We start from the raw sequence: 25,334 nt of genomic DNA, 5'->3' as shown, positions 1-25,334 counted from the left end.
TGATGGACGCATGTAACTTTTCAATATGGAGCCCACCCAACCCTATATGAAGGAGTATACCACATGAAGGTGCAGTGGTCACTGGAAGACTGCGTTTCATCCAGTAGGAGGACCCAGTACAAGGGGATTCTTCCTATCGACCACATCCCAGTTGGATTTGAATCTGGCAGGTACAGAGTCCTGTGCATGTGTTTTGGTCATTCCCCAAAGTTTAGATCTTTAAGTGAAGCCCGGGTACCATTGTCTTCTAATTAGGTGGAGTGCACATTTTTTGTTCAAAGCATCTCAGAATTTTGAGTGCCAACAAGACAGAAAATGGATGACATTACCTATCAAATGTCACAGGACTATGAAAGAATTGCCCTGCAATAACATAACATGGGGGCGGAGGTTACTTAACAAAAAAACTCACTTTCCTTGGACCGGCAAGCAAACCGCCTCCCTTGCGTTCTCCTCCTTCTTCTCTTCTGCAGTCCGGCCGGCAGCAGGAAGCACCCGGAACACAGGCTCCCCTGAGCCAATCACAATGCTGCAATGCAGCGTTGTGATTGGTCTGACCTGTGGATCGGCGCTCCGACTGGAACAGGAAGCCTGTGCATGTTCCTCACCAGGCTGTGAAATGCAGCCTGATAGGAACATGAAAAGTGCGCATGAACTATTTGGTCAGCACAAGAGGGGCGGCCAAACAGTTCATGCTCACTTTGGGAGTGCACACCTCTCTTCCCCTGCTATGGCCGGCCGCGGCCTACATACAGGCCACTGACTGCATGCAATAGGAAAAATAAAATTATAATATCGATATGTTGTCATTTTATTTTACTTTTTGCGCAGTGGGGCAAGACTCCTCCACCTTAGCGGAGGAGCTGCCACTGAGTAACTGATACCAAGGGTTACACAATATGTACATGGGTAAAGAATTTCCTATCTAGTTATTCACTAATTAGTGTGAATGGGTCAATCAATGTGCTGTCTGAGTGGAGTCCCTATGCAGTTATTAAAAGAAGAGCTGTAGGTAGGCCACCTCTCAGGTCTGCTCCTGTGGATAAAGAGAGCCAAACAAGTCTGTCATGAAAAGTCAATTCCAGAAGCAGCTAGAAGAAGAAAAGTAAGTGACGAGCATCATGAGAAATGCTGCATTCTAGGGCATCATGTAAAACATGGCAAATCCACAAAAATTAGGTCATGCAACTAATATACAAGGATGCAAGTATTGTTACTACTTCTATAGAAAGAAACTAGTTGTAGAGCAACAGAGCACTGAGCAAAAACTGAGAGCACAAACAACATTGAAGGAGGAAAGGGAACATGGCACAGCCAAGCTCAGCCACCAGAACAACATCCAACGACAACTGCTTTTTCCCTATGGCCCACAAAGTAGTAAAGTCAGGCTGTGCTGGGACAGGAATATCCATGGTAAATGGACATGCACAACTGCCCTAATTCTCAAGATGGCAAATGAATTGGGTATCCTGACTCTTTTGGCCCAGCACCCAAGAAATCCTGAGTGCGCACAGAGGTGTACACCCGTAATTAACCATGAGTCCCAGAGCATGGCTCTGCAGTGAAGAAGGGCCCAAAAGCATACGCACAAGACTACAACCTGTTTATCTTGGACAAACACAATGAGCAGTGGTGGCAACACACAATTTTTGAATCCATAGTGTTTGGACAGGCTTTTTCACCTGTTCCAAGACTTTCTGCTTCTCTGTGTAGAGAACCATAGAGATCCCGAACCATGCAACAATTTGGTGTGATTGAACGACTTAATTTGCACTGAGCTAAGCATTCAGTTATAGAGCCCATAGTTTGACTGCTTGAGATTTGCGTAAACAAGATGGAGAGTAAGGGAATAAATTCACAAAAGTGAATGGAGAGTACTCCTAGTCCCCTGGGTTTCAGTATCAAACAAACATTGGTGGAGTACCATCAGGATTTGCTCGAAAAGCAATCTGAGTGGGATGACTACAAAAAGTTTGAGAAGAGAGTCCTTCTTTTATTTATAAAACCACTCACTCATGGTACTCCTGAAACCCAGGAGACTAGGAGTACTCTCCATTCACTTTTGTGAATTTATTTCCTTACTCTCCCTCTTGTTTACCTATATCCAGGCAGCGCACAGCTGCGAGAGTTGTCCTTCTTTATCCCTTTTTATTGTAATCCTTCCCTGCACCTAGCTAACACAACCTACACACAAGGCACACGATGGGGGAAAACAAAGGCCTATCCTACTCCACTGAGGAAATTGATGCCATCCTCGAAGATATCTCCGGGTTCGCTGACGCGAGCATTTCGCAAACCATCTCCCAGACAGGGGATTGGGAAAAACTTTCCGAAATGAAGAGAAACAGAATTAGAACTATACTACATGGAACCATCTTAAAGGAATATGTGACCAACAATATGGCCCCCAAGTGTCTCTTGGTAACGAACGCGCCCCGCATTTTTCTTGAAAACCCGCCTTTTAGGAAAGACTGGGCTCTAATAGCATGGCACTGTACGCATGACTGGATCATGCTAATTCTTAAAACAGCTTTAAGACTGTCGGAAGCCATTCTAATTGAAATCCCAAAAACAAAAACTCACATAACAAGCATTTACAATGCAATAGGTTTCGCAGCATTAAAGTTTGAGTTACTGGCATTGTGAATGACAATGCTTTGCATAATTATTATTATTTTTTTTTATTTGCAAGTGGTATATAAACATTGTTTGTGAATGGTTAGCTGTTGCTTATGCTAAGCAAAGTTGGCAGTAATATAGAGTGCTAGTCTTGCTTGTTATAAGCATGCTGATTTAAAGCGCTCTGATACCTGCGGGTAAAGTTTGCGCTATATAAAAGTGAAAAGTAATAAATACATTTTAAAAAGCCTACCTGTACCACGTCCGTTCTTATTCTGCGATGCCACATATCTTTGGGTCCCTGTACTTATTAACTGCACCCAGCTGTGGGAAACCTCCATGGCAGGAACAACGTGTTGCGGGGCAGACACGGGCAATGTCGCCACTGTCCTGTGGTAACAGTGTAGGGGCAGGAAGGCAGGCAGTTGGTAGTGCTGTGCCATAGCAGTGTAGTTCTCTGTGTATGCTGGGCATGGGGGTTGCTATTGCTGACAAGAAGTGGTGAGGAGCTGCCTGTTCGGTGTGCCTGCTTCCTGATCTTGGGCAGGCGACAGGTAAAAAAAGACCATGCTGCACCAGCGCACTCCTACTGCCCTATGTCTAGTGAACATGTCTTATTACAAACTGCAGCACTGCTGCCCAGAGATGAGATGCTGCAGGGCAGCTCAACTGTGCAGACTCACTATACACTGCAGCACTGCTGTCGATAGATGACACATTGCACCCCTTCAGCCAACAAACTGCAAGCAGAAGCTCAAGTGCCCTAAACCTACACGCTCCACCCTTGTACACTGAAATGGGCGTGTGCGAAGTGCTTGTTTACGTTATACATGTCTGTGTAACAGAGTCGGTTTGTGCGTGTGTGTTTGTACGTGTGCGCTTGGACGAGTGTTCTTGTGGGACAGAACGTTATTTGTAACTGTGTGGGAGATTTATATACGGCTACTGTCTGTGTGAGAGTGGGTGTGTGTAGGAGCGCTAGGAAGTGTGTATGAGCGATGTGTGAGTCATCGTGTGCTTGTGTATGTTTTCTACCGCCTTTTCTCTTAATGTGGATAGTTCTGAGTAACCAAGCCCCCTGTAGACCTGAACAATGTGGAATTGTTTATGTAAAAAAAAAAACGGTTTAATCCCGAAGTGTCCAGCATTGTAAAATGCGCGCGCGCTCCTGTGATACTCTGCAAGCCACTACCACCTCTGCACGGGGTTCGAAGGAGTCCATCTTTAATCCCCTAACATGTATTGCGCATGTGAGGAGGAGAGGGTTGCAGTAATGTGGCACACAAGAGACATTCTTTGGTACCTTTAGAATCCGGGGTACCCCACCACGGCAGTACAGAAGCCCTCTTTGGGAGGTTCGCCTGTTTACACAATGTGTAAAGACACACATTGGGCTACAGAGGACACATAAAAAAGAGCCACTGGAGTCCACCCCCTCCCCATCTCAGAGCCACGGGTGGTGTGTGTGGGAGAGGCTACATTGTGTCCGAGGCTGGATACATTGTATCTCGGGGGCGCACGTCGGCCCAGCTGCCCCCGCTGCTCACCTATAAGCACTCGTCCATCTCTCGTCCATGCCCACTTGTCCCCGCGGGGTCCGGCTTGGCGCGGATCTGCCTGCTCCGAGCTCCGCTCCTCCTCCTCTGTGCTTCCCCCGATGGTTAGGAGGGCATCGCCCTCAAATTCACGCCTCTTCCTGGTGGGCGACACGCCATTGCGGTGCGTCTGGACCTGTGCTGGCGGAGAGGGAGTCTGTCCCCACGGGGTCTGACCAGGAGAAAAGGCGAAGCCGGAGTCATCGTGGCAAGGGGCACTTTTCAGGGGTGTCATCGGCGGACACTCACCCGCCATGCTATGCTCGTCTCCGAATTGAAGAGTGTGAATAAAAATCACTGAATTTAAAAAGAGTCAGACTAGCTGCAATGGTGTGATCCTGGGCAAATCGTGAATAGGTCTCGCAAAGGGGACAGATTTATTATTAAAAGCGATAGCAAAATGTCGGATTTACGGGACGGGGCAAATTCTGCCAATGGGTACTCGCTGGGGCCCCTCCCTCAGTGCCAGGTGCCGGTCAGACCCGGGGGTCCTCCGATCGCGCCTCTGCTCGCTGTGGGGTGCGGGGGCTGCGGGTTAGAAGCTGCCGCTCACACGGTCGCTTCCTCCTTTCAGGAGCAGTGCGCAGCTATTGCTTCGGCGATTTCAAAATGCCCGCCACGAATTATTAAAGGTGAGTCAATTGGCGCGTATGTTTTCGTGTCACCAGGAGCATGCGCATGCGCAGAGTGCACGCCCTTCCTTCCAAGCTGCAGCTATTCAGTTTCATTGCTTGTTCATTTCTATGAAAATGGGAACACTTAAGTCCTGATGTTGTTACTTTATTAAGTGTGAGTATATTTGTGATGAGTTTTAAAGAAATGTAGTCACAGTACAAGTAGACAAGAACAATATTGTCTATTTTATTTTATATTGCAAACGTACAAATGACACGAACAGAATGACGTAAATCGCCAAGCATATTCATTGCGTAATTAAATACCTATGTAACTTAAGCAGAGGAACATCGTTGGACAGCTCAAATATGTGAACATTAAAACGAGGATAAACAAGTCAGGTCCCGGGCCGCGCTGTGATTGGCTGACGTCACGGGGGTGTCCCGGGCCGGCAGCCAATCACAGCGCGGCCCGGGAATGACGTCACGGGGGTGTCCCGGGCCGGCAGCCAATCGCAGCGCGGCCCGGGACAAAGGGGCGGGGCTTAAAAAAAGCACCAGAAACGCCCCCGAATCGCGTTTTCGTGAGAAAGCGCGATTGACAGCCTCTGCCTCCAAATGGCTAGCCTCCATTTATGGAGCTAGCCAATTGGAAACAGAGGCTGTCCTAACCTCACTATTAAAAACAATAGATTTCGATCTGGGAGGGGCTTCGCCCCTCGCCAGGTTACGAAACCTAAAAACCAGCATATCTGGATACAAGAAAAAGCTGGACGAAATAAATAAAGAGATAAATGAGTACAGGGAAAACCTTACGCAACAAAAAGTAACAAAATTTCAAAAAGATCTTAAATGTTTTTCTTTTGTGAAAACCTATCCATACTCTGACCCCGATTTCGTACCAGCAACAAAACCAACATCAGACTCCGATGCTTCAAGTATTTCATCAAACAGTAACAATGGCTCAAATACAGGCACTACAAAACAAAAACCAAGAGGTGGATACAGAGGCCAAAATCACTGGCCACCATTCAATCCACCAATGTTCCAAGACCCTTACAATCAACCTCACCAGTTTCCGATGTACGGTTGGCAGCCACCTTTTCAACCACATTTTCAACCTCCACCCTTCCAACAAAACCAATTTCGCCCCCCCTTATTTAGGCAGAGGCAGGCGGGGGAAAGGAAGAGGAAGACAAATGAACCAAGTGCATTGGGAGGAGGACCCAGTGAGCGGCCAGACCAGGAGCAAGGCAGGAACAAGCAATGCGAGGACCTAGTAACTAATCTATCTTTGAGAGCCCTATCAAAAACAGAAGTGAGTGTCCTAAACAAAGGCCTGGGTTTCGTCCCAACTGCACGTCTGGACAAATTCCAATTGCATTGCGAATTGGCTAACTTCTTTAGAAAGCTAAGACTAAAAGCTTTCTTTGAGAAACAAGGATCCAATACGGGCACTGAAAACCAGAATGAGAGCGGACTAAGGACAAAGTCTACCTTCATTCCGCCCACCCATGCAGTCCCGGTAGAAGTGATCACCTTTGAACAGGCCATCTACAATGATGTGGAAAAAATGAGCAACACTTCACAGTTCCATAACATGAGCAGAGCAGAGCACACTGCACTAACAGATCTCCGCACCTGCGACAACATCACTATAAAACCCGCCGACAAGGGCGGCGGACTAGTAATCGTGGACACAAGCGCATACTGCGAGGAGTGCCAGCGCCTGCTGAACGACACAAAAAACTATCAGATCCCACCCTGGAACTCCAATCAGAAATAAAAGGACTAGTGGAAACCGCGGAAATGGTAGGTAAAATATCCAAACAGGAGGCAGACTACTTGTGCAACACTGAATGCAAGCTACCGTATTTCTACACCTTGCCTAAAATGCATAAGGGGAAACTACCACCGCCAGGTCGTCCGATTGTTTCAGGCATCGGCTCCCTACTGGAACCGCTGTCCAGATTTTGTGACTTCTTTCTTAAGTCCATTGTGCAAGCCACATCAACCTATTTACAAGACACTAAAAGTTTGCTGAGTCTTCTACAGGAAATCGACGTTGATGAAAATACAATCTTACTCAGCTTTGACATAGAAAGCCTGTACACAAGAATACCACAAGACGACACGATATCTGTCCTGGAAAATACATTGGGAGACATGGACTGGACATACAACACACCATACAACATCGAATGTGCTAAATTAGCATTAAAGCGTAACTACTTCGAATTTGAAGGGTCCCTCTACCTGCAAACGGGGGGTACATCAATGGGGAGTGTCTTTGCTCCAAGCGTGGCAGGACTTTATGTCCATGATTTTGAACAGAAGTTCATCTTGAGCAACCATAACCCATTCAAGGACAATATAAAATTCTGGAAACGTTACATTGATGACGTCCTTGCAATCTGGCAAGGACCGATAGACCAGTTGGAGTTCACAACCTGGATCAACACTTGTGATCAAAACTTAAGATTCACTCATTGCTTCGACAAAAAAGAGATAGTGTTCCTTGATGTAGTCATCACGAAGGAGAATGAACATCTGGAGACCAGAACGCACTATAAGCCTACGGCCAAGAATAACCTTCTCAAATTCGAAAGCTTTCATCCTCGGCCACTTAGGTAAAACCTCCCCTATGGACAATTTTTGAGATTGAGGCGCAACTGTAGCAAGCTGACGGAATACAAAAAACAAGCCTCTGACCTAACTGGAAAGCTACTGGTACGAGGGTACCCAACAAAGATCATAAATAAATGCCAGAAGCGAGCTAGGAACCAGCCTAGAGAAGCCCTCCTGGAGAAAAAACCACCCGTAGGAAACACAATACCACTCACTTGTGTTACCACCTTTAATGCCATCTCCAACCAGGTGTCCAAAAGCATCAACAAACATTGGTCGATTCTAAGCACTGGCAATCTCCGTTGGGAAAAGCCAATGTTCTCTTATAAGAAATCACCTAGCCTGAAAGACACACTGGTGAATACCAGGCCCAAAACAAAGAAGCCAACCGATAGCCAATCAATTACTAAAGTTTGGGGCCTACCCGATGTCACTGGGCACTTTCGCTGTGGCAACTGCAGCGTATGCCACCTAACAAGCAACACCAAAACTCTGAATATTGAAACTGGCAAAGTGTGGAGACAACAATCACACACGAACTGCAACAGCTGCAACATTGTCTATCTAATTGAGTGTACCTGTAACAAACGATACATAGGGATGACAACAAGAAAGTTAAAGCAACGGATTTGCGAGCATCACAGCACAATCCGCTGTAGAAAAAGTGCCACAAAATTGACTGACCACTTCCTTGAACACAAACACATGCCCAACGACATGAGATGGAGAGTGATTGAACAAATCACCCTTGGACCTAACATGCAGAAACGTCTGTACGAGAAGGAACAGAGATGGATATATAGATTATCCACACATGTCACAGGACTTAATGACAATATTCCTTGGGCCAATGTCATGTGAATTGATGCTTTATTGACATGACGAGTCTCCTCTCATTAATCTACTATGAACACCCCGCCATTGACGCTATACGCTGTCCTTGCAGTAATTATTACTGACGTGTTGTTGTCATTTCCTTTACTTATGTCCATACCCTCATGATCGGTTGTCTGGCTACAACTACTTCATTTCCTTGTGTTTCCATGTGGTTTAGTTCCCCTTCTTTAGATTCTTATTTATTTCCACAAGCAAACAGCTAGTTACCCTAAGAGTGTTGGTAAAATTGCCCGTGTTCCCGTGGACATTGACAAACCTTCATACACTTATTATCATGCTCCCCGATTCGACTGCCATTTCAGTCTTCTTAGAGCTCATACCGGAGCCTCCCCGAGTCAACATGTCTAGTTTTATGTTGCCTAGCAACCTGAGCTCAATCCGAGCTCTTTGTCCTATCACTATTTTCACCGACCAGAGGTACTGAGCACTACGTCAGTACGCACGCTAGTCACCCCGCCCACCCCGGAAGCCGGTCTCAGTCTATTAATCACGCCGGCCGGCGTTCTTCGCTAGCGGGGCGGCTTGGAGAGGCGAGTAGGTACATTGCCACTGAACCTCTACGAAACTGTAAGTAAGCTAATTTCAGACTGCCCAGGTGCCGACCAGGTGTCGGGTAACTTACCGCCAGCCCGGAACTCTGACAAACTTTCTACCATTTCTCCCCACCATAAAATATGTCCCTCTGAGAGGCCAACCTTCCCTCCACCCCGTGAAGCCTTAAGACCCGGAGCAGGAGTAAGCCCTGTTCACCTTTGGTCTTTTTATGTGTGTTGAATATATGTTTGTCTAGTGTGACTGAATGTACGAAAGGATAAAGAATGCACCACACGTCGTTGTTATCTCACGCTAGTGTCAATGTGAGGAATCGAGCCACGCACAATTAATAGATGAGTGTTTCTGACCGATAAAATAACGACATATTGATCACTGAGCACGCCACAATTGATAAGTGTGCCAGTATGAGCCTCAGATAGGCTTTGTCATAGTACGTGTTTTTTAAAACACACGTAAGCACCATCATGAGTAGTTAATGATGGGTAGCCTTGCATAACACGACCGATTCTAATCTGCTCTGAATGGGATGCACAGTAAGTAAGCAGACACGTGAGAGTCAGCACGGCACTTCGTTACAGGCTTGTAACAGGTATACTCGTGACTTTTTCTTTTTTCTCTCCAACAGGTCTTTTTGCTTTTCTCTCGCCCACCTGGGTTTAAGATTTTCCCTACGACAGATTTTTGTCAGTAGGTTTAAGGAATCTAGGACTGGCAGGGCGTTAGTGTGCCCTGATCACCCATTTTCCTACGGTCCTGAAGAAAACCCGGTATTTTCCACCTAACGGGTTGAAACATGTAGACCTAGCACATAGTGATACACATGGTCATAACATACCTTATTGTATCCACACACTTTCTTTTAATATTGTCTAGTAGCTTGAGAATAAAATTGTATTGCACACAAGTTATACCAGGACAATTTTTAACACTTTTTTGTTTACACCACTCACACAAATACCAGCTCCACAGTAATCCAGGTGTCGAAGCACACCCTGATGGCACTCGGCTATCAGGGTGGACCCCGATGATGAAGCATGTCACCAACCAGGTTGGTGAGTGAGGGGTTTTATGAATAAAAGAAGGACTCTCTTCTCATTCTTTTGTAGTCATCCCACTCAGATTGCTTTTCGAGCAAATCCTGATGGTACTCCTCCAATGTTTGTTTGATGCTTGAGATTTGCGCCATGCCTTGGACTGCTCGACCTTGCTATGCTGAGAGTCAAGTAACGTAGGGGAGTACTTGCCACAGTCTGCAACATAACAGTAGGACAGATCCCAGAACAACAGGGGTAATAGGCCCCAACCACTACAGCTGAGGCCCAGTAATCACTTCTTAAACTATGCCCCCCTGAACAAGCCCTGTGAAGCAGAATAGGTTTGGAATACATCAGATTAAATTACAGACCTGTGGCCCCTTGAACTAACTTTAACAAAGCAAGACGGTTGACAGCAGAATGGGGCAGGTGATGGATTAACCACCACTGCAGTGGGAAGTACCACCTCATCACATAAAGAAACGGAAAGCCAGCAAAAGCAAATAATTTAGAAACAACATCCAACTAACACAAAAAAGTGCAACAGCATCCAGAACAAACATTTGGCCAAAACATCTGTCCAGCTACAAATACTGGGGGCTCTGGGTACTCTTAGTGACATGAAGTGGGTTGTAGTCTTCAAACCAGCCCATTAAATAACAAATAAAATAAAAACTTTTATAAAGGGATAAAGAGAGAGAGACACCTAATCTACGGATAACTGATTTATTTAGGTGAGGTAAACAATGTCTTTTGAATTAGCTTCTGGTCAAATAATGGCATGTTTGACGTGCTCTGTTTTCAACTACTTTCTGGGGACATTGCAAGCTTTCAATATCACAAAGTTTATATCATGCATTGGAGAGAATTAGTGGTTCTGAAACGTAAAGTCGGCGACATGTGTAATGATCGAGCTGACTCCTATCATCCTTTCAATGTGTGCTGAGCCTCAGCGCAGTTCTTGAGGTCAGAGCACAAATCATTGCTCAGAAGCCTGATAAATGATGTGCCTAACATTGGGGGATCTAAAGGCATCCGTTATTGAAATATGTAAGTGACCTAAATTTCACAGATTGATATTCCAATGAGTCTACTCAGCCATGCGTCCTCTCAATACCAATCCAATGGACTCCATTGTTTTATTTTGGTAATGAAGACACAAGTGGCTGTATTATGCAATGCAACGCTTTTTCCTCGTTAGCGCTGGGCGCACCTTTCAAAAGGTGTGCTCGGTGCTAACAAGGAGAGTGCGCTGTATTATGTTGAATGGGCTGCACCCAGGGCAGTCGCAAAGTCGTGCTGCACCCAGGGCAGTACATTCAATCAAAATACAGAGCGCCTTTGAAGCAGCTGCTCTGTGTTTCACTAACAGGCGGCAACCCGCCTGTATTTTTAAGAGGGGTGAGAGAGCTATTTGCAGGCGGGTGCAGTGAGTTACTGCCCCTTCCTGCAAGGGGGTGTCTGGGGGGGGGGGGGGGAGCTATAGAGGGCTACATCAGGGGGCGCACTGACAGTGCGACTCCCAACAGCTGCTTTTCTTTTGCGTCTGTGTCTATAATAAGGCACGGGCACAGAGGCAAAGGGATTCCCTCATTTGCGTGGGGCCAAGTCCCCATGCAAATGAGGGAACACCCTCTGGTAATAGCGCTGGCACTAAATGTGCCCCAGAGCCATCTATATTATAGAAAGGACAGCACAAGTGCCTGTGGCCCTTTCTGTAATACCAAAGTGCCCCAGGGGCACGCCAAAAGGGTGCACATGCCCGTTGCGCACCCAGGGGGCACTTCCCATAATACGGCTTCTTTTGTTACTCCCAAGAAACAGCTTTACTTTTTATATACAAATTTGAAGATCTACAAGGAATAAGGTGGGGAAGTTCGGTTGATTTTGTTCTTTTGGTAAACAAGGTAAAGACCACTGCTTCAGTGGTCTTCAAACTGAGTAGTGCCCGGAGATGGGAGGCATGAAGATCTCCCAATGATGCCTGAAACTACATCTGCCACTTCACAAGCATCTCTGAAGCCAATAGCATTATGCAAACATACTTGTCAAAATGATTTTTCTTTGTTTGAAAACCTAAAAATTGTTGTGAACTAATAGGTATCAGTAGGATCAATGACAAACACTATTTTTGTACAGCGTTACTCCTTGGTCCCTGGTGTCTTCTAGATATTTTGCCTCGCTCACAAGATTAGCAATTTCAAATGATGCATTTATTGTGAGAACCCAAGTATTGCTATGGGCTTTTCTATGAAAATGCCTCCCTGCTCAAACCACCCTTTAAATGTTACGCTCACATGCAATAGTTTACATGTCATGTATTCACTATACCAATTAAAAATACACTACTGAATATTAGCATTGTCTACATTTGTCAAAAAAAGTGCCCTCACACATTGTTTAAGCTTGCTTGCAATATTTATCAATTTATATTGATGTGAAAATGTAGATTTTACTGGATGTGGGTCATTGGCCAAACCACTTTCATCAATGGGGGCTCAACATTTAAAAGGTTTTAAGACCTTTGCACTACGTAGAATATGAGACTTAACGTGCCACATGTAGCTCCAATCTCAATCCAAAGGAGAGAATGCTTGTTCTGACAGCAGATAAAATGAGTTCCCTCTGGATGAGAGATAGATGAAGTGGTGCACAGCCAAAGAGCCGCTTTGGCCTTTTAGACCTACAGAGCATACCTCGATTTGACGGGCAGCTGACAATGTACACAGTGGAGTTAAGACAAGGAGTAAACCCTATGTATCGTTGGGGAAGGCAAGACTCAGAACCCTGTTAGACTAATGTTTTGATTTGTTACCTTTGTCTCAAATTGTAAAGCGCTCTGATATCCTTCGGGATCAAGTCTGCGCTATATAAAACTTAATAAATAAATAAATAAAGACTTGTGGTGCAGGAAAGCCATCAAGAGAGAAAGGAAGGACTTGTACTGCATTTTCCCCTAATGAGGATAGAAGGCAGCCACTTCCAAGGCGAGCAGTAATTTATTTACTGGGAGGACTTATTATTCAATCATTATTGTGTGCTGGTGCATTTTTCCAAGAAAATAGGCCACCTGAAGAAAAAACAGGTGTCAATTTGAGAACTTAGCGGAGGCGTAAGAATAACACAGAGCAGCAGGTGTGGATGACAAGATGGCATTTCAGTTGAATGGATTTAGTTAGTGAACACTACGAGCTCTGTGCAAGAGTGAACTTTAGGAAGACTATGGGCATATCAACAAGCATTATCTGTGTGTTACATAAAATGAAGTTGAGTCTCTTCTAATAAAAATGTCAACAAGCTATACAAATACCAGTAACATAACAGTTACTGAGAATCACCACCGTGATAAACTCACAAGTACCTGTAAAATACTAGACCTGGTCACTCATAAATGCATTATTAAATTGCCTGGATTTCCTACCTTTTGTAAAGCAGGTTTTGTGCAAGATATTTCTTATGTATTGGGCATTTCAGGTATTGATACCTTGAAATAATTTCCTGCTCGGTCTATATTTGCATAACATTGGCTGTCTCAGGTGGAGAACAAACTGAAGATAAACTGTAAATAATTAACAGGGTAACAGTACTCCACAAAAGAATGTTAGTTACTGGGATTCATGAAAATGATACAGCATTTTTAGTACGGATTGTTTGCTTAACGGAAATGCATTGAGTTTTAAAATGAGGATACTTTTTTTAATTTATTTATAAAGTTATATTGTTTAGTTTAAAGTTCATGGCTAGGAAGAGAAAGATCCGAGTTGAGTGGAGTTAGGATAAACCAAGTAAGTAGGGAGTCATAAGTGTCCACGTAATTAAAGCAAGCCTTCTACAGCTAACTTGTGAAACCTGGATAAGGGTGTCAATGATAAACAAGCTCATGCAGCGGCCTCTGTGGAGGGAGAGCCTTAACCGCCATACCCTCACAGCGTGTTATAATGAATGCCTACAGTAGTTCACGGCATCTGAGCCAACTCTCAAAGACTAACCAGATATACCTGCCTACTATTGACAAGCTACTGTGGTGTCTACTTGGTGTCAGACAAATAAAATGACCTCCTATGGCGCTGAAGGCGAACAGAAGAGCTGCATTATGTAACAGATTTTGGACCATAAAGGAGACAACGTGATGTGTTAAGCGACGGTACATTTAATTTCATATAATGATTCAGTGCGATTTCCAAAGCTGGTGGACACACTTATCATATGGGTCAGTAAAGCCCAGATAGGCCAACCAAGGAACAGTATGCTGTGTGTAGCATGCCATGCAGCCAATAGACTCTCTGTAGACAAGTGTTTGTACATGGCAAGCGGGTCTCTTGCTCACTGTGAGGGAGGCAGAGGTCCGATCCCCATTCAAACGATTTATAGTGGGCATGTTCCTAGAAAATATGGGGGCCTTTCCTTAAATCTGTTCAACAGACATGAGCGTGTTAGCACGTACAATAGCTGGGAGAACTTTTTTTTCGGTACTCAATGTGATCGATTCACCAGTTTTGTGCCAATCGGCAACTTTGACTGCTATTGTCCAAGTTCACCTAGGTCAACGGCATCTGTTCCAATGACATTTTTATTCAATCACATCCAAAGATTAAAATAAGTATACCTTCCTGCTCCCAGTCGTGAAGCTGGTCTCCATCTCTGGTGGCACTGCCCAACACATCTTTAGGGACAGCTTCCATGCGTGCATCCACCTTCTCCTGGTTGGCCAAGCTGCCAAACCCTTTCATAGCCCTCTGGAAGAACATATTCAACTCGGTGAAGTCCATGCCCTGGAGCTCACCCAGCAGGTCCAGCTGCTGATCATAGGAAAGCTCCTCCCAGTACTGCAGCAGGTGAGACTGGCCAGCTTCTGCCAGCCTTTGCTGCAGTGCATTCATGTTCATGGTGAAGCAAGGACCAGGACTCCAAGCAGCATCTGAAATAGAAAGACAGACAATGGGCAATCGTAAAGCGAGCTTTCAGCGTGTTAAATTAATTGGGTAGCTCAGCATAGAGTCAAGTTACAGTCGGCCATAGGTTGACATAAGTGGCTCTGTTTTGTGAACACATTAGCCCCTTCCAACATATACCACACACTGTTTGTTGGGGGCTGAAGAATCATCACCTTTCGAGGGACATGGCCCTGTACCAGAGGTCTGGACACGTCACAGCACTGGGGGAAGGAAACAGGAATTGTAGCTAGAAAAAAAAGAGGGGCACTTGAGCTGGATTGTAAAAAAGTAGACTGTACAATCCTTTAAAAAAAATGTTTGGAAAGTGTTTTTCTGAAAGAAAATGGTAACTCTCAACATGCATAGGTGACCATCTAAGGGTGCATTTGTATCAGCAGAATATGAAGGTTAAAGGAACACTACCTTATAACCACATTTTGTATTAATTAAAATACAGAAAAATTAACAGTCTTTACAACGAATAAACAAAACTGATACTTCCATCCCTATGTTTCTGTGTGTATGTAACAATCGAAAAGAAGGACAGTAGGACACTGAATGAAGAAAGCCTCTGGACTAAGGAGCATCGCCCAGCATTACAAAGCTACAAATAGAATAATGCTTCCAGTTTCTACATGCACTGTAGGTTCTGGGATGCCAGGTGCCGTGTGCGCCAAGATTACCACGTCCTAGTTGCTCCAGACACCACAGGTTCCAGGATGCCACCTGTGTTAGGGCCTAATCTTTCCAGGAGCATGGAGCTCTAGTTACTACACCTTTCAGGATACCTGCTGCTCCAGTCACGTATTGTTCCTCGCTTCCACCCACTACAGACATTAAGGCTCCAGGTTCCAGCCTGCTATACACACTAAGCATCCTAGGATCCTGACTGCTCCAGGCACTGAGAGCTCGATGTTTCCAAGTGCTGCAAGTATTAATGTTCAAGATTAGAGCTGCTCCAGTTCAAAAGAATGCCATGCTTCGAGCTGTTCTGGGCTCCACAAGATCTATGCTTCCAGACACTTTGGTTTTAATGCTTTCAGGTGATCCTACTAGCAGGAGTTCTGTGATCCCAGAGGCAGAAGGGGCTCCATTATTACAGGTAGTATGCCATGGCCACAAGGAACCAATTTCTCCCAAAAGCCATGAAAATGCGTTTTTGTATTTAATGTTCTGATGTGATCTGAACGATTCTATGCTGCTAGCTGTCAAACCCTGAAGTAAAGTAGTTCTATTCTCCCACCTCTGTGCACAAAGGAATCCAATGCTCCCAGCTACCTTGCTCCAGATCGCATGCACTGCTGCCCTACCCAGACACAAGATGTTTTTTGTTCCAAGCTGTCCAAACCCATGCAACAGGGCATCCATGCCACCAGCTTGTTTAATTAAAACTCAATTGTGCCCTTTTTCTAGCTGCCTTGCTCCAGATGCAACAGATGCCATATCTGCAGCTGCTATGCCAAGTACAAACAGTAGATTCCAAGCTCAAACCTGTATTTCCACGGCATAAGAGATTTCATACAGCAAGAAGCTTTCCCAGAGCACAAAACTTTCATGTATCTAAACACAATAACTCATTCTCATTTCAATGTCCTAGCAAAAAGGGTCCATAAGTCCAGCTACTTTAGAATCATGGGGCTGCTACATAAGACACATGGGAATCCGTGTCACCGGGTACGCTACCTAGACGTAGAAGATTCTGTGGTCCTTTCCCTATGTGTACTGACATCTAGCTTTCTTGATGCTTTGCACAGGGTACCTGGGTTCTCAATGGGGGATAGAGAAATACAGGGTTTCAAAAATTAAGTAATGTGAGCTTGCTTTTCTGAACCAATTATTTGCACCGGTCCCTCTTGCAGTTATTAGTTCTTGTCACCAACAAGCATTTAGCACCGACTAATACTCCTGCAAACGCTAAACAGCACAACAAATGTATTATGGTCTTTATGGATACATTAAAGGAGTTTTAGGTGCTACTGAAACCAACATTGGTTGACCCTTCGATCCAGAGACACTGCAAATTCCACATTTGAATACTGATAGATCCGCTGTAAAATTTCTTTATCCTTTCTGGTTTTTTTTATTTTTAGTAGTTCAACATGTACATTTACTAGTCCTAATCCATAACTTGTATGTCATGTTTTGTATCAGCCAACGTGTATTTTAGTCTGTGCCTATGTGGGCTAATGAGTTTTATCAAGGAAAATTATATTAACCTTTTTGATCATGAGTAAAAGTATCATATGTTGGTTCGCATTCCAGATCCATCAATCTGATAATGGAATGCATGTAGAATGGATGTTCATGTCCACCTCAGACTATATGACAAATATGATGTATCAAGGATATAATTACTCATTCTTGCCTAGCACAGATTCTAGACTCAATCCATGATTCTAGACTAGTCCATGATCCCAGTACCATCAACCACAGCACTTGCTTTTGCACCCTCCCCACAGAAACTAGATTCAGATGATAACTGGCACACGTGTATTGCTCACATCTCTTGGAATAAATTAACGCTACTGTATTAATACATGCCCCATGATAGCCCAGCACTAGTTCCTAGCCTCTAACCCTGGCAATTGGTCCAGACACTCTAAGATTCCTTTACACTAATAACCAGAATACGAACATCAGATATTGTCACATAGCACTACCCCTGACTCCCAAATACCCTTAGGGCTAGTGCGGGGACAAGCAAGCAACAATTGGGGGAGGGGCAAGCAAAAACGTGGGTGAGAGGGGCGGGTAAGACAGAGCAATTAAGCAACAACGAACGGGGTAAGTGTGGCGGTGCAAGCGAGAAACCATGCAGGAGAGAGATGTGTGATATGGTGCAAGCAAATAATGCGGAATAGCGGGTGGGACTGGTCAAAAATGCCTGAAAACCCATGGCCTCTTGTGGTGTGCTGCAACTAAAAGAAAAAAGTCGCTCCTAAAGCGCAAGCAGTGTACACTGGGCAATACATGGATCATGCTCCATGGGAGGGACAAAGACGAATAGGAAGTGAAGCAGATGCGCTGACCAAAGAGAATCAAGTAAATGAGTAAAGATGAAGACAACCAATGGTAAGCGATGGGAGGGTTCCAAGCCCCCTGTAAGTAATGAAAATGTCTCACAAGCAACAGCACATGCACTCAGTCGAGACCTAAAAAACTATTTAAATGTAATGGCATAACTAATAAAGTATTATTTTACATGAGTTACGTTCTGCTACACTTTTCTCTCATCATGCCAGAAGAAATAGCTCTCATCATGCCAGAAGATAGCTCAATGAGCTGAACATTCTTCAGTTTGACAAAGTGATAATAGTCAGGTCATAAGTTTGCATCCGGGCCATCTTCCTGGAGGACAGTAAACGGAGTACCATAAGTTGTGTTGCACCTATATTCTAAAGGTATGAACAGCAATTTGAAAGAAGCAACGTATTATTTTTATATATAGATTGCTCACAGCCCTCCTGACAGGGCCTGCTGCAGGGAGGGGTGTGAAGAAGGGATGGTGGAGGGTGGGTAAGTGTGAGAACAGTCAAAGGCAGGTGAGTTGAAAGGTGAGGCCTGGCATGGTCCTCAAAAATTTGGACAATCTCCCTGACAGTGCATCCTGCCCCAGACCCTGCCACAAGGCAAAAGTTCATACCAATAAAGATGGGGCGTTGAATTAAGTTATAACAAGAGGTTTGTAAGAAATTTTATGTTGAGAAAGATACAAAATTGTGATTAAAATCAAGCTTTTAAGTGAGTAATAATGAATATAGAAAATGGAATGGAAATGACAACTGACTCGTGTGGTTCAATGGACTCTGAACAATCAAGAAAATATTAAAGTGACAATACACCCCCTTCATCTTTATTGAATTTGGGGATTAATAACACCGGAGGCTACAGGTGTTCATAATTAAAAGACTATTGGCTTTAATATCTTTCATAGTAAATATATTAGATCCATGGCATCCGACATAAAATTACCCAAAGAACCAATCAGGCATGTTTGCTTTATCATTGGTTTGTCACCATAGCCACTTCAGGCCTACTGAATTTTGCACTAACATTCTCACAAATGAACTCTCGGGCATTAAGTCACAAAATTATAAATATACACAAACTTGAAGATGGCAAAAGAATGTTCAATCTCTTCTAATGTGGTTAGCAATGAATACCTTACATTAAATCGTCTAACTGCATGGCTTCTCAGATGGGCAATACAACACCAAAACGTCTACCTACTACAGTAGTCACAGATAATCCATGCAATACTTGTCCAACTGGTTTTAACACAGAGTAATAAAAATCCACCCTCATGGCAACAATTGATTTTCACAATAAATAAGTCAGACCTATTGTGTTTGGCATGAATTTTCACTTAAAGAGAGGCCCAATGGCCTACAGCAAGCAAAAACATTGTTGTGTGAGCTAATGAGGCCTACAGCATATATCACCGGATTTTCAACATAGCCAATTCAGGCCTTCTACACTGCACATAAGCTTTCCTATACTGCATCTGTTGGTTTACAATCATTAAGTTACATATATGTATAAAATTACTATAGGCAAAAACAACATGCAGCCCTAACTAATGCCATAACAAGAATTCTCAAATTCCAAAACGTCTACGTCCGAGGGGTAACCAACACCAAAACCCTGTCTCGCCATGTCAATTTGTGAGATTCCCTGTACAAAATACCTGTCTACAAGTGTCAACACACTGTAATGGCGATCCCTATTGACTTCAATATTTGCTTTTCACATGAAATAAGTCAATCCTCTTGCCTTTGTAATAGATTTTCATCATAAACAGATCAGACCTATAGCTCTAATAAGTGGCTCGCCAACATAACCAAATTAGTCCTGCTGTATTAAGCATCAGCTTTGCGACAAACACCAAAATGTCCTGCAAGCACTATTTTTCAACAGAAGTATACAATTTCCACCCAATCAGAATCTACACAGAGTAATTAACAGTTAAGGAGAGCGAAAGCCCATCTAGCCAAAGCCCGTCTCCCAATGGTCATTAAAATACAAATATATACAAAACAACGCTTCCTCAAACAGGACAACAAGGACTCTCAAAGTGCAAATCTTCTACCCGGGGGTTTAACACAGTGTCAATCAAAACTAAAACCCTTTCCTACTATGGTAATCTGCGAGATTCCCTATAAAAGAATACCAATCTACAAGCTTTAACAAAATGTAAAGACACGCCATCATTAAAGGACTATTTGCTTTAATATCTGCTTTTCGTTATAAATAAGAACAAAATACAGGGGTCACCCATATAACCCATAGGCTTTTGGGTATATAACAAGGAACACAACAATGTAAAGCCTACGGAACTCTATTTTGTTTTTTTAGTTTGAAAAGGCTGGATACCATTAATTATCCAGTCTTGAGACAATCCTTATCCACACAATTTTAATTAAGAAATTTTCACATTAGAGTATCTCCAAAAAATAGCCCAACACGTAAAGCAATAGATAACCAATGTATAGTTCAACTTATTCTTTTAATCAAACCATTTTTGACCTCAATTACCGGTCTCTTGCTTTAAACAAAAAACTATACACAATTTACATATATATATACAAAAAAATATACACACATATACTTTTAACTTACATACATATATACACTTTTTTGAGAACCAAACTCACGGTTCTAATGCCCCACTTATTTGAACAAGGATGTCAATGTATAATTTTTCACATGACATTCCTACTCTTAAGATCACCAAAACAAGCCCAGGTGTTCCTTCTTTCGTTATAAATAAGGCAGGCCTAATGCGTTTGTCCTAACTTTAACAAGACAAAAATTGCAATATCAGCACTCTTTCAGGAGACCCACACATTGTCTGCCCAATGAAATCCTTACTCACGCTATTCAACATCTGGACAGAGCCAAAGCTCCTATCTCAGTAGTCTGTTTCAGTTGATCACATAAGGTCTGCCTACAGAGGTGCTATAAAGCCAGATCTGTTTTTATTTTTTTAAATACTGGATGAAAAGCAAACACATTCCTGAAGATAACTCAGAATTGTACAGTAAATTTAATATTTTCAGTCCTTATAAATGGTATAGTTTATTTTTCAGATAGTTTCATTTGAGAAATTCTGAACAAAATTTAAAAAGAATAACTAACTATCACAAATTAAAGGAAACACTTGCAAAAGCCTAATTTACTTTTCAGGGTACTCAGCACTGAAAAAAATGGTCCTGTCATTTGGTCCTCTGCAGTAACCTAAGTAGAGGGAGCAGATTTACATGCCTCCAGGTGGAATGCCTTCTCCTTTCAGTCAGAACTCATTGTGGCCACCAAACATTCCTTGCCCAAAAGAGATGGGGAGACCAGCAAAAAATCTCGGCATTTGGTTCACAGAGGATCTCAAATTTGAGGCCCACATTAATAAACTTACAGGCACCTGTTTCGCTACCCTAAAAATGCTCCGCAAATTCTTTCCTTTGCTCCCTAAGGATGCTAAGGAGACGGTTGCCAGAGCACTTATACTGGCTAGGTTGGATTATGCAAATGCACTGTTTAGTGGCATCCCGGCCTATTTGGTCAAACGCCTCCAAATCATCCAGAATGCGGCAGTCCGACTCTTGTTTAACATCCCGAGATGGAAGAGCGTTCGTTCGGAGATGCGCACGCTCCACTGGCTTCCGGTTGCCCAACGCATTCTTTTTAAATCATTGGTGCTTGCGTTTCGTGCTTCTCATGATCAAGGCCCCCTGTATCTGAGGAAGAGATTCACCAGCTATGTTCCTGCACGCCCCCTCAGATCCTCTACCTTGCACAAACTGTATCTTCCCCGCTTCAAACGAGCAAGACTTGGTGGCCAATCGATCTCAGTGATCGGGGCCCGGGCCTGGAATGCTCTCCCTCTCCAGCTACGATCTATGTCCTCAGTGGCTGTTTTTAAAAAGCATTTGAAAACTCATCTGTTCAAGAGTGTAAGTTAAGTTTTTCTTGTATGTCTGATTGTCTACCTCTCCTCTACTCGCGCCAGGATACTCTCCAGTAACGGAGCGCGCTATAAAATAGTTTATACATACATATACATACATACATACAGTCATGCCAAGTTATGTTTCTGCACCAAACGGCAGGTGAGTGCGGCTGCCACTCCCTCCTTCAGTGACATAAACGCCTCTGTGTGCCAAGGTCTATACCTTCATTCAACATGTAGAATACAGGAAATAAACACAAAGGTTAAAGATAAGTCTTAGTAACATCCCAGAAAAAATATACATTTTTCTATGGATTTTACAGACAAGTGGGGAAACAACACTGAGAGCGCGGGTGGTGATTTGGGGTGAAAATGTCCTTTTTGAACCAGAAAATTGAGTATCAGGCTAACCTTCCTTCATGTACTTTTGTGATAAAAAGTGTCTGAATCTTTATGGATAGAAGTATCTTGGTTACCTGAATATCATACGGTTTGGCCAGTGCCCTGAATGGGGTTGTGTTTTTTTCAAAACTTAAAGATTGGTTTTCAAATAATTTTCCAACCTCCGCTTCTGGGCTTCTTTTCTTTTCCTTTTACCTTATTTGTGCTATTGCTCTATGTGTCATGAAAGTTTACAACCTGAGCTTGCTCATGTATTACGTTTTTCTTCTTTTTGTGTCAAATGTGATGTTTGGTGTTGTATCATATATGTGATGTAAGAATAATGTTATATATTGGTGGAATTTGATGTGGTCTATGTAAAATCATGTAATTGTTCATTGAACTAATAACATGACCTGACAGCGCTTTTTGATTAAATTGAATTCAAAAACTTTTTACCAAACAAAAAATAAAAATGTGTTTTTTTTTGTCACGTGTTATTGGGTGAAGTAATTAGTGTGGTAAGCATCAGTACTGGCAACTGAATGAAATAAAAAAGCAGTTCCCTAAATGTGACGGATGGAAGGATACAAGTCATCCATGATAAAGAGATGATGTCCCAGTGGAGAGACAAACACAAGAAGAGAAAGGAAAGCCATTTAATAAGAAGCAGATGAGAGTGACAAAAAAGTCAACCAGTGGTAAGCAATGGGCTGGCAAAAAAGCCCACTATAGGTTTTTGCTATGGTCCACAATAAAGCTGGTCTGTAAGCGAGACCTTATCAGTCCATGTTAACGGGCACTTTAAAATTCCCCTGATTTTCCCACTGCAGTACAGCATGTCCGATTTCTGACCCATACCCTTCTACCTAGACACTGGCACCAAATGCCTGCCCCCTGGCATTCGGCTTGGTCCACACCATTGCCTCTGCATAGTGGTTCAAATGGAATAATAGAAGTGAAGTGCCAAGAGTATCTGCGTCCTATTGAGAAGTGCCTGTACTCTCCCTCTCAGATTACGGAAGTGTAGGTACTCCGTGCTCGTGAGTACCGGTGCATATAAAGAACTGCTTCTTGTCCCAGACCCTTGCCTCTGCACTACTTACCCGGGAACTTACTGGTACCCATACTATCTGAGCGTGCTGAGATCCCTGCGTCTGCCGGTACCTGGCACCACTCTGACTGTGCCCCCAGCGGTCTGCCCCTTGCACCAGTTTCGGTGTCCAGCACCGGTTCCAGGGACAATCATGCTTTCGATGCCCTGGCACGGCTGCTGGGTTATTCCCACAGTACACCCTCATGCTTTCAAACCCATGAACTGCTTCACGACCATGCTTAGTTGCCCTATTCTAACCCCGGGTCCTGACCCTACCACTGACTCGGAGGGGCTACACGAAGCTGTACTCACCCAGCGCCTGCCCGCTGTCCCAAAGCTCCACTGAGCGGCAGTGCCACGGCATCCAGTAGTGCTACCGAGGGGCGGGGCCGGCTGACGTGGCACGTACGAGCCAACGTCATACGGTGTCCCGGCAGCCTCGCCCCTGGTTACGGGTGTGGCGTCCTTCGTAAGAGTGCGCGTGTCACTGGGTAGGCAGGTTCCGTCTACGCAGAGGTGCCCCCCCTTCCCGCTCCTATGCTTGGTACAGCCCGGGTCTGTACCAGTCACCCTGGCCTGCTGGGGGCGTGTCGGCTGGCCAGTCACTCGCAGATGTTCTGAGGCGACCACTGGGGCAGAGTGCCCGCAGGCTAAACCGCACTGCAATGAAGAAGCTTACACACTTGCATTATATGGTGTTACTCCTTTTATATATTTATGTGGCGCGCGCTTGCTGCTTACGTGTGGGCTGCTGAAGCGCTTGTCTACACGAACAGCAAGCTAAAGCATGTTGTAGCAGTGTGCCCCTCCAGGAAACTCAGTAGATCGTACGGTGGAGGGTAAAGAAGGTTTATTTAAATAACACAGCTACCGAGATCACATCCATCATCAAGCTCAGACCAACTGACAATTCCTCAATTCCAACCTAGTAACCAGCCCCACATTCCAAAAGCCATTACGCAGGACATTACGCCTTCGCCCCCTTTAAACATTTGTAACTTCAACAAAATAAATGAAACTTAACTATGAATACATCAGGGACTCATACAAGTGAAAGGTGCAAAGAACCTGAAAGAAAATGCAGTTGCGATCTTTAAAAAGACGTAACAATGTAATATGTAGAAAAGAAGAAAGGGGGGTGCCTTTTGAATAGGACAAAGCGCTTCATTTAACAAACACAATCTTGCAAGCGACTGGGAATACATCCTAAGCAAAAGTGGTCTAGAGCCTCTTACTCGTGCAAAAGGCTCTACCACCTCAGAGACCAGTCCACCATGTTGACCACTGTACTCTTCACAAGCCCTCCTCTTATCATACCAGATCTTTCTTTTTTTCCATTATCTTTCTCTCTCTAGCTCGCTGTACTGCCCACCGTTTCATCCCCCAAAGTTATTTGGTTGTTATCCACAACGGAGTGACTTCCATGTTGGCGAGCCTCCCTTTGAATAAACGAAAGGGGATTGGTACCAAGTAAGTCCCTATGTATATATAGAGATAACTCTAATCACTAGTTTATGCAGGAGTCCGCTGTGCTCTCTACCATTCCTATGTGACTCTTAGAGTATATCCATGTGTATCCCCTCCCTAAGTAGATAGAGATATCACTAGTATATGCCTAGAGTTTATCCATTTGTATCTCCTTGTGTGACTTTATCTCTTGTACATTTGCAATTTTTTCTGTTTGTACCTTTTTTATAACGCATGTAATCCTAAGTCCGTATGTTTTCAACTGGTTCTTATGTAAGTCAAAAATTTGCAATTTTTTTTCCGCATGTAACCTTCAGTCCTTATGTTTGCAACTGGATCCTATGTAAAGCGCTCTGACACCTTCGGGTAAAGTTCGCGCTGTATAAAATCGCACAAATAAATAAATAAATAAAGTACCAGTGGACGAATGAGAAGTGAACCTATACTCGCAAACTTTCTTCCTCATGGCCAACTCCAAACTTTCACCACGGGCAACAGCTTGTTGTAGAGCTTCTTTAAGAACCTTGACAAACCTTTCCACCACACCATTGCTTTGTGGATGGTACAA

The 25,334-nt window shown here is 43.8% G+C and overlaps 1 protein-coding gene across 2 annotated transcripts in view; it reads right to left on the bottom strand.

Annotated features, from left to right (window-relative positions):
* UAP1 (UDP-N-acetylglucosamine pyrophosphorylase 1) overlaps positions 1 to 23,743 on the bottom strand; it is a 148,318-nt gene extending 124,575 nt beyond the window's left edge. For both annotated transcript variants that reach the window (XM_078687169.1, XM_078687179.1), the window contains exons 1-2: positions 23,612 to 23,743; positions 14,549 to 14,860 (exon numbers count right to left, since the gene is read on the bottom strand). In XM_078687169.1, the coding sequence (XP_078543295.1) occupies positions 14,549 to 14,860; positions 23,612 to 23,663 (364 nt within the window). In that variant the 5' untranslated portion in view covers positions 23,664 to 23,743. The remainder of the gene's footprint in view (positions 1 to 14,548; positions 14,861 to 23,611) is intronic.
* Positions 23,744 to 25,334: the final 1,591 nt, after the last annotated feature.

Source organism: Lissotriton helveticus, chromosome 1_1 (genome assembly GCF_964261635.1).
Source record: "Lissotriton helveticus chromosome 1_1, aLisHel1.1, whole genome shotgun sequence".
Classification (NCBI taxonomy): Eukaryota; Metazoa; Chordata; class Amphibia; order Caudata; family Salamandridae; genus Lissotriton; species Lissotriton helveticus.
Note: the sequence above shows the minus strand (reverse complement) of the source record. Positions and strands in the feature narration are given on the sequence as shown.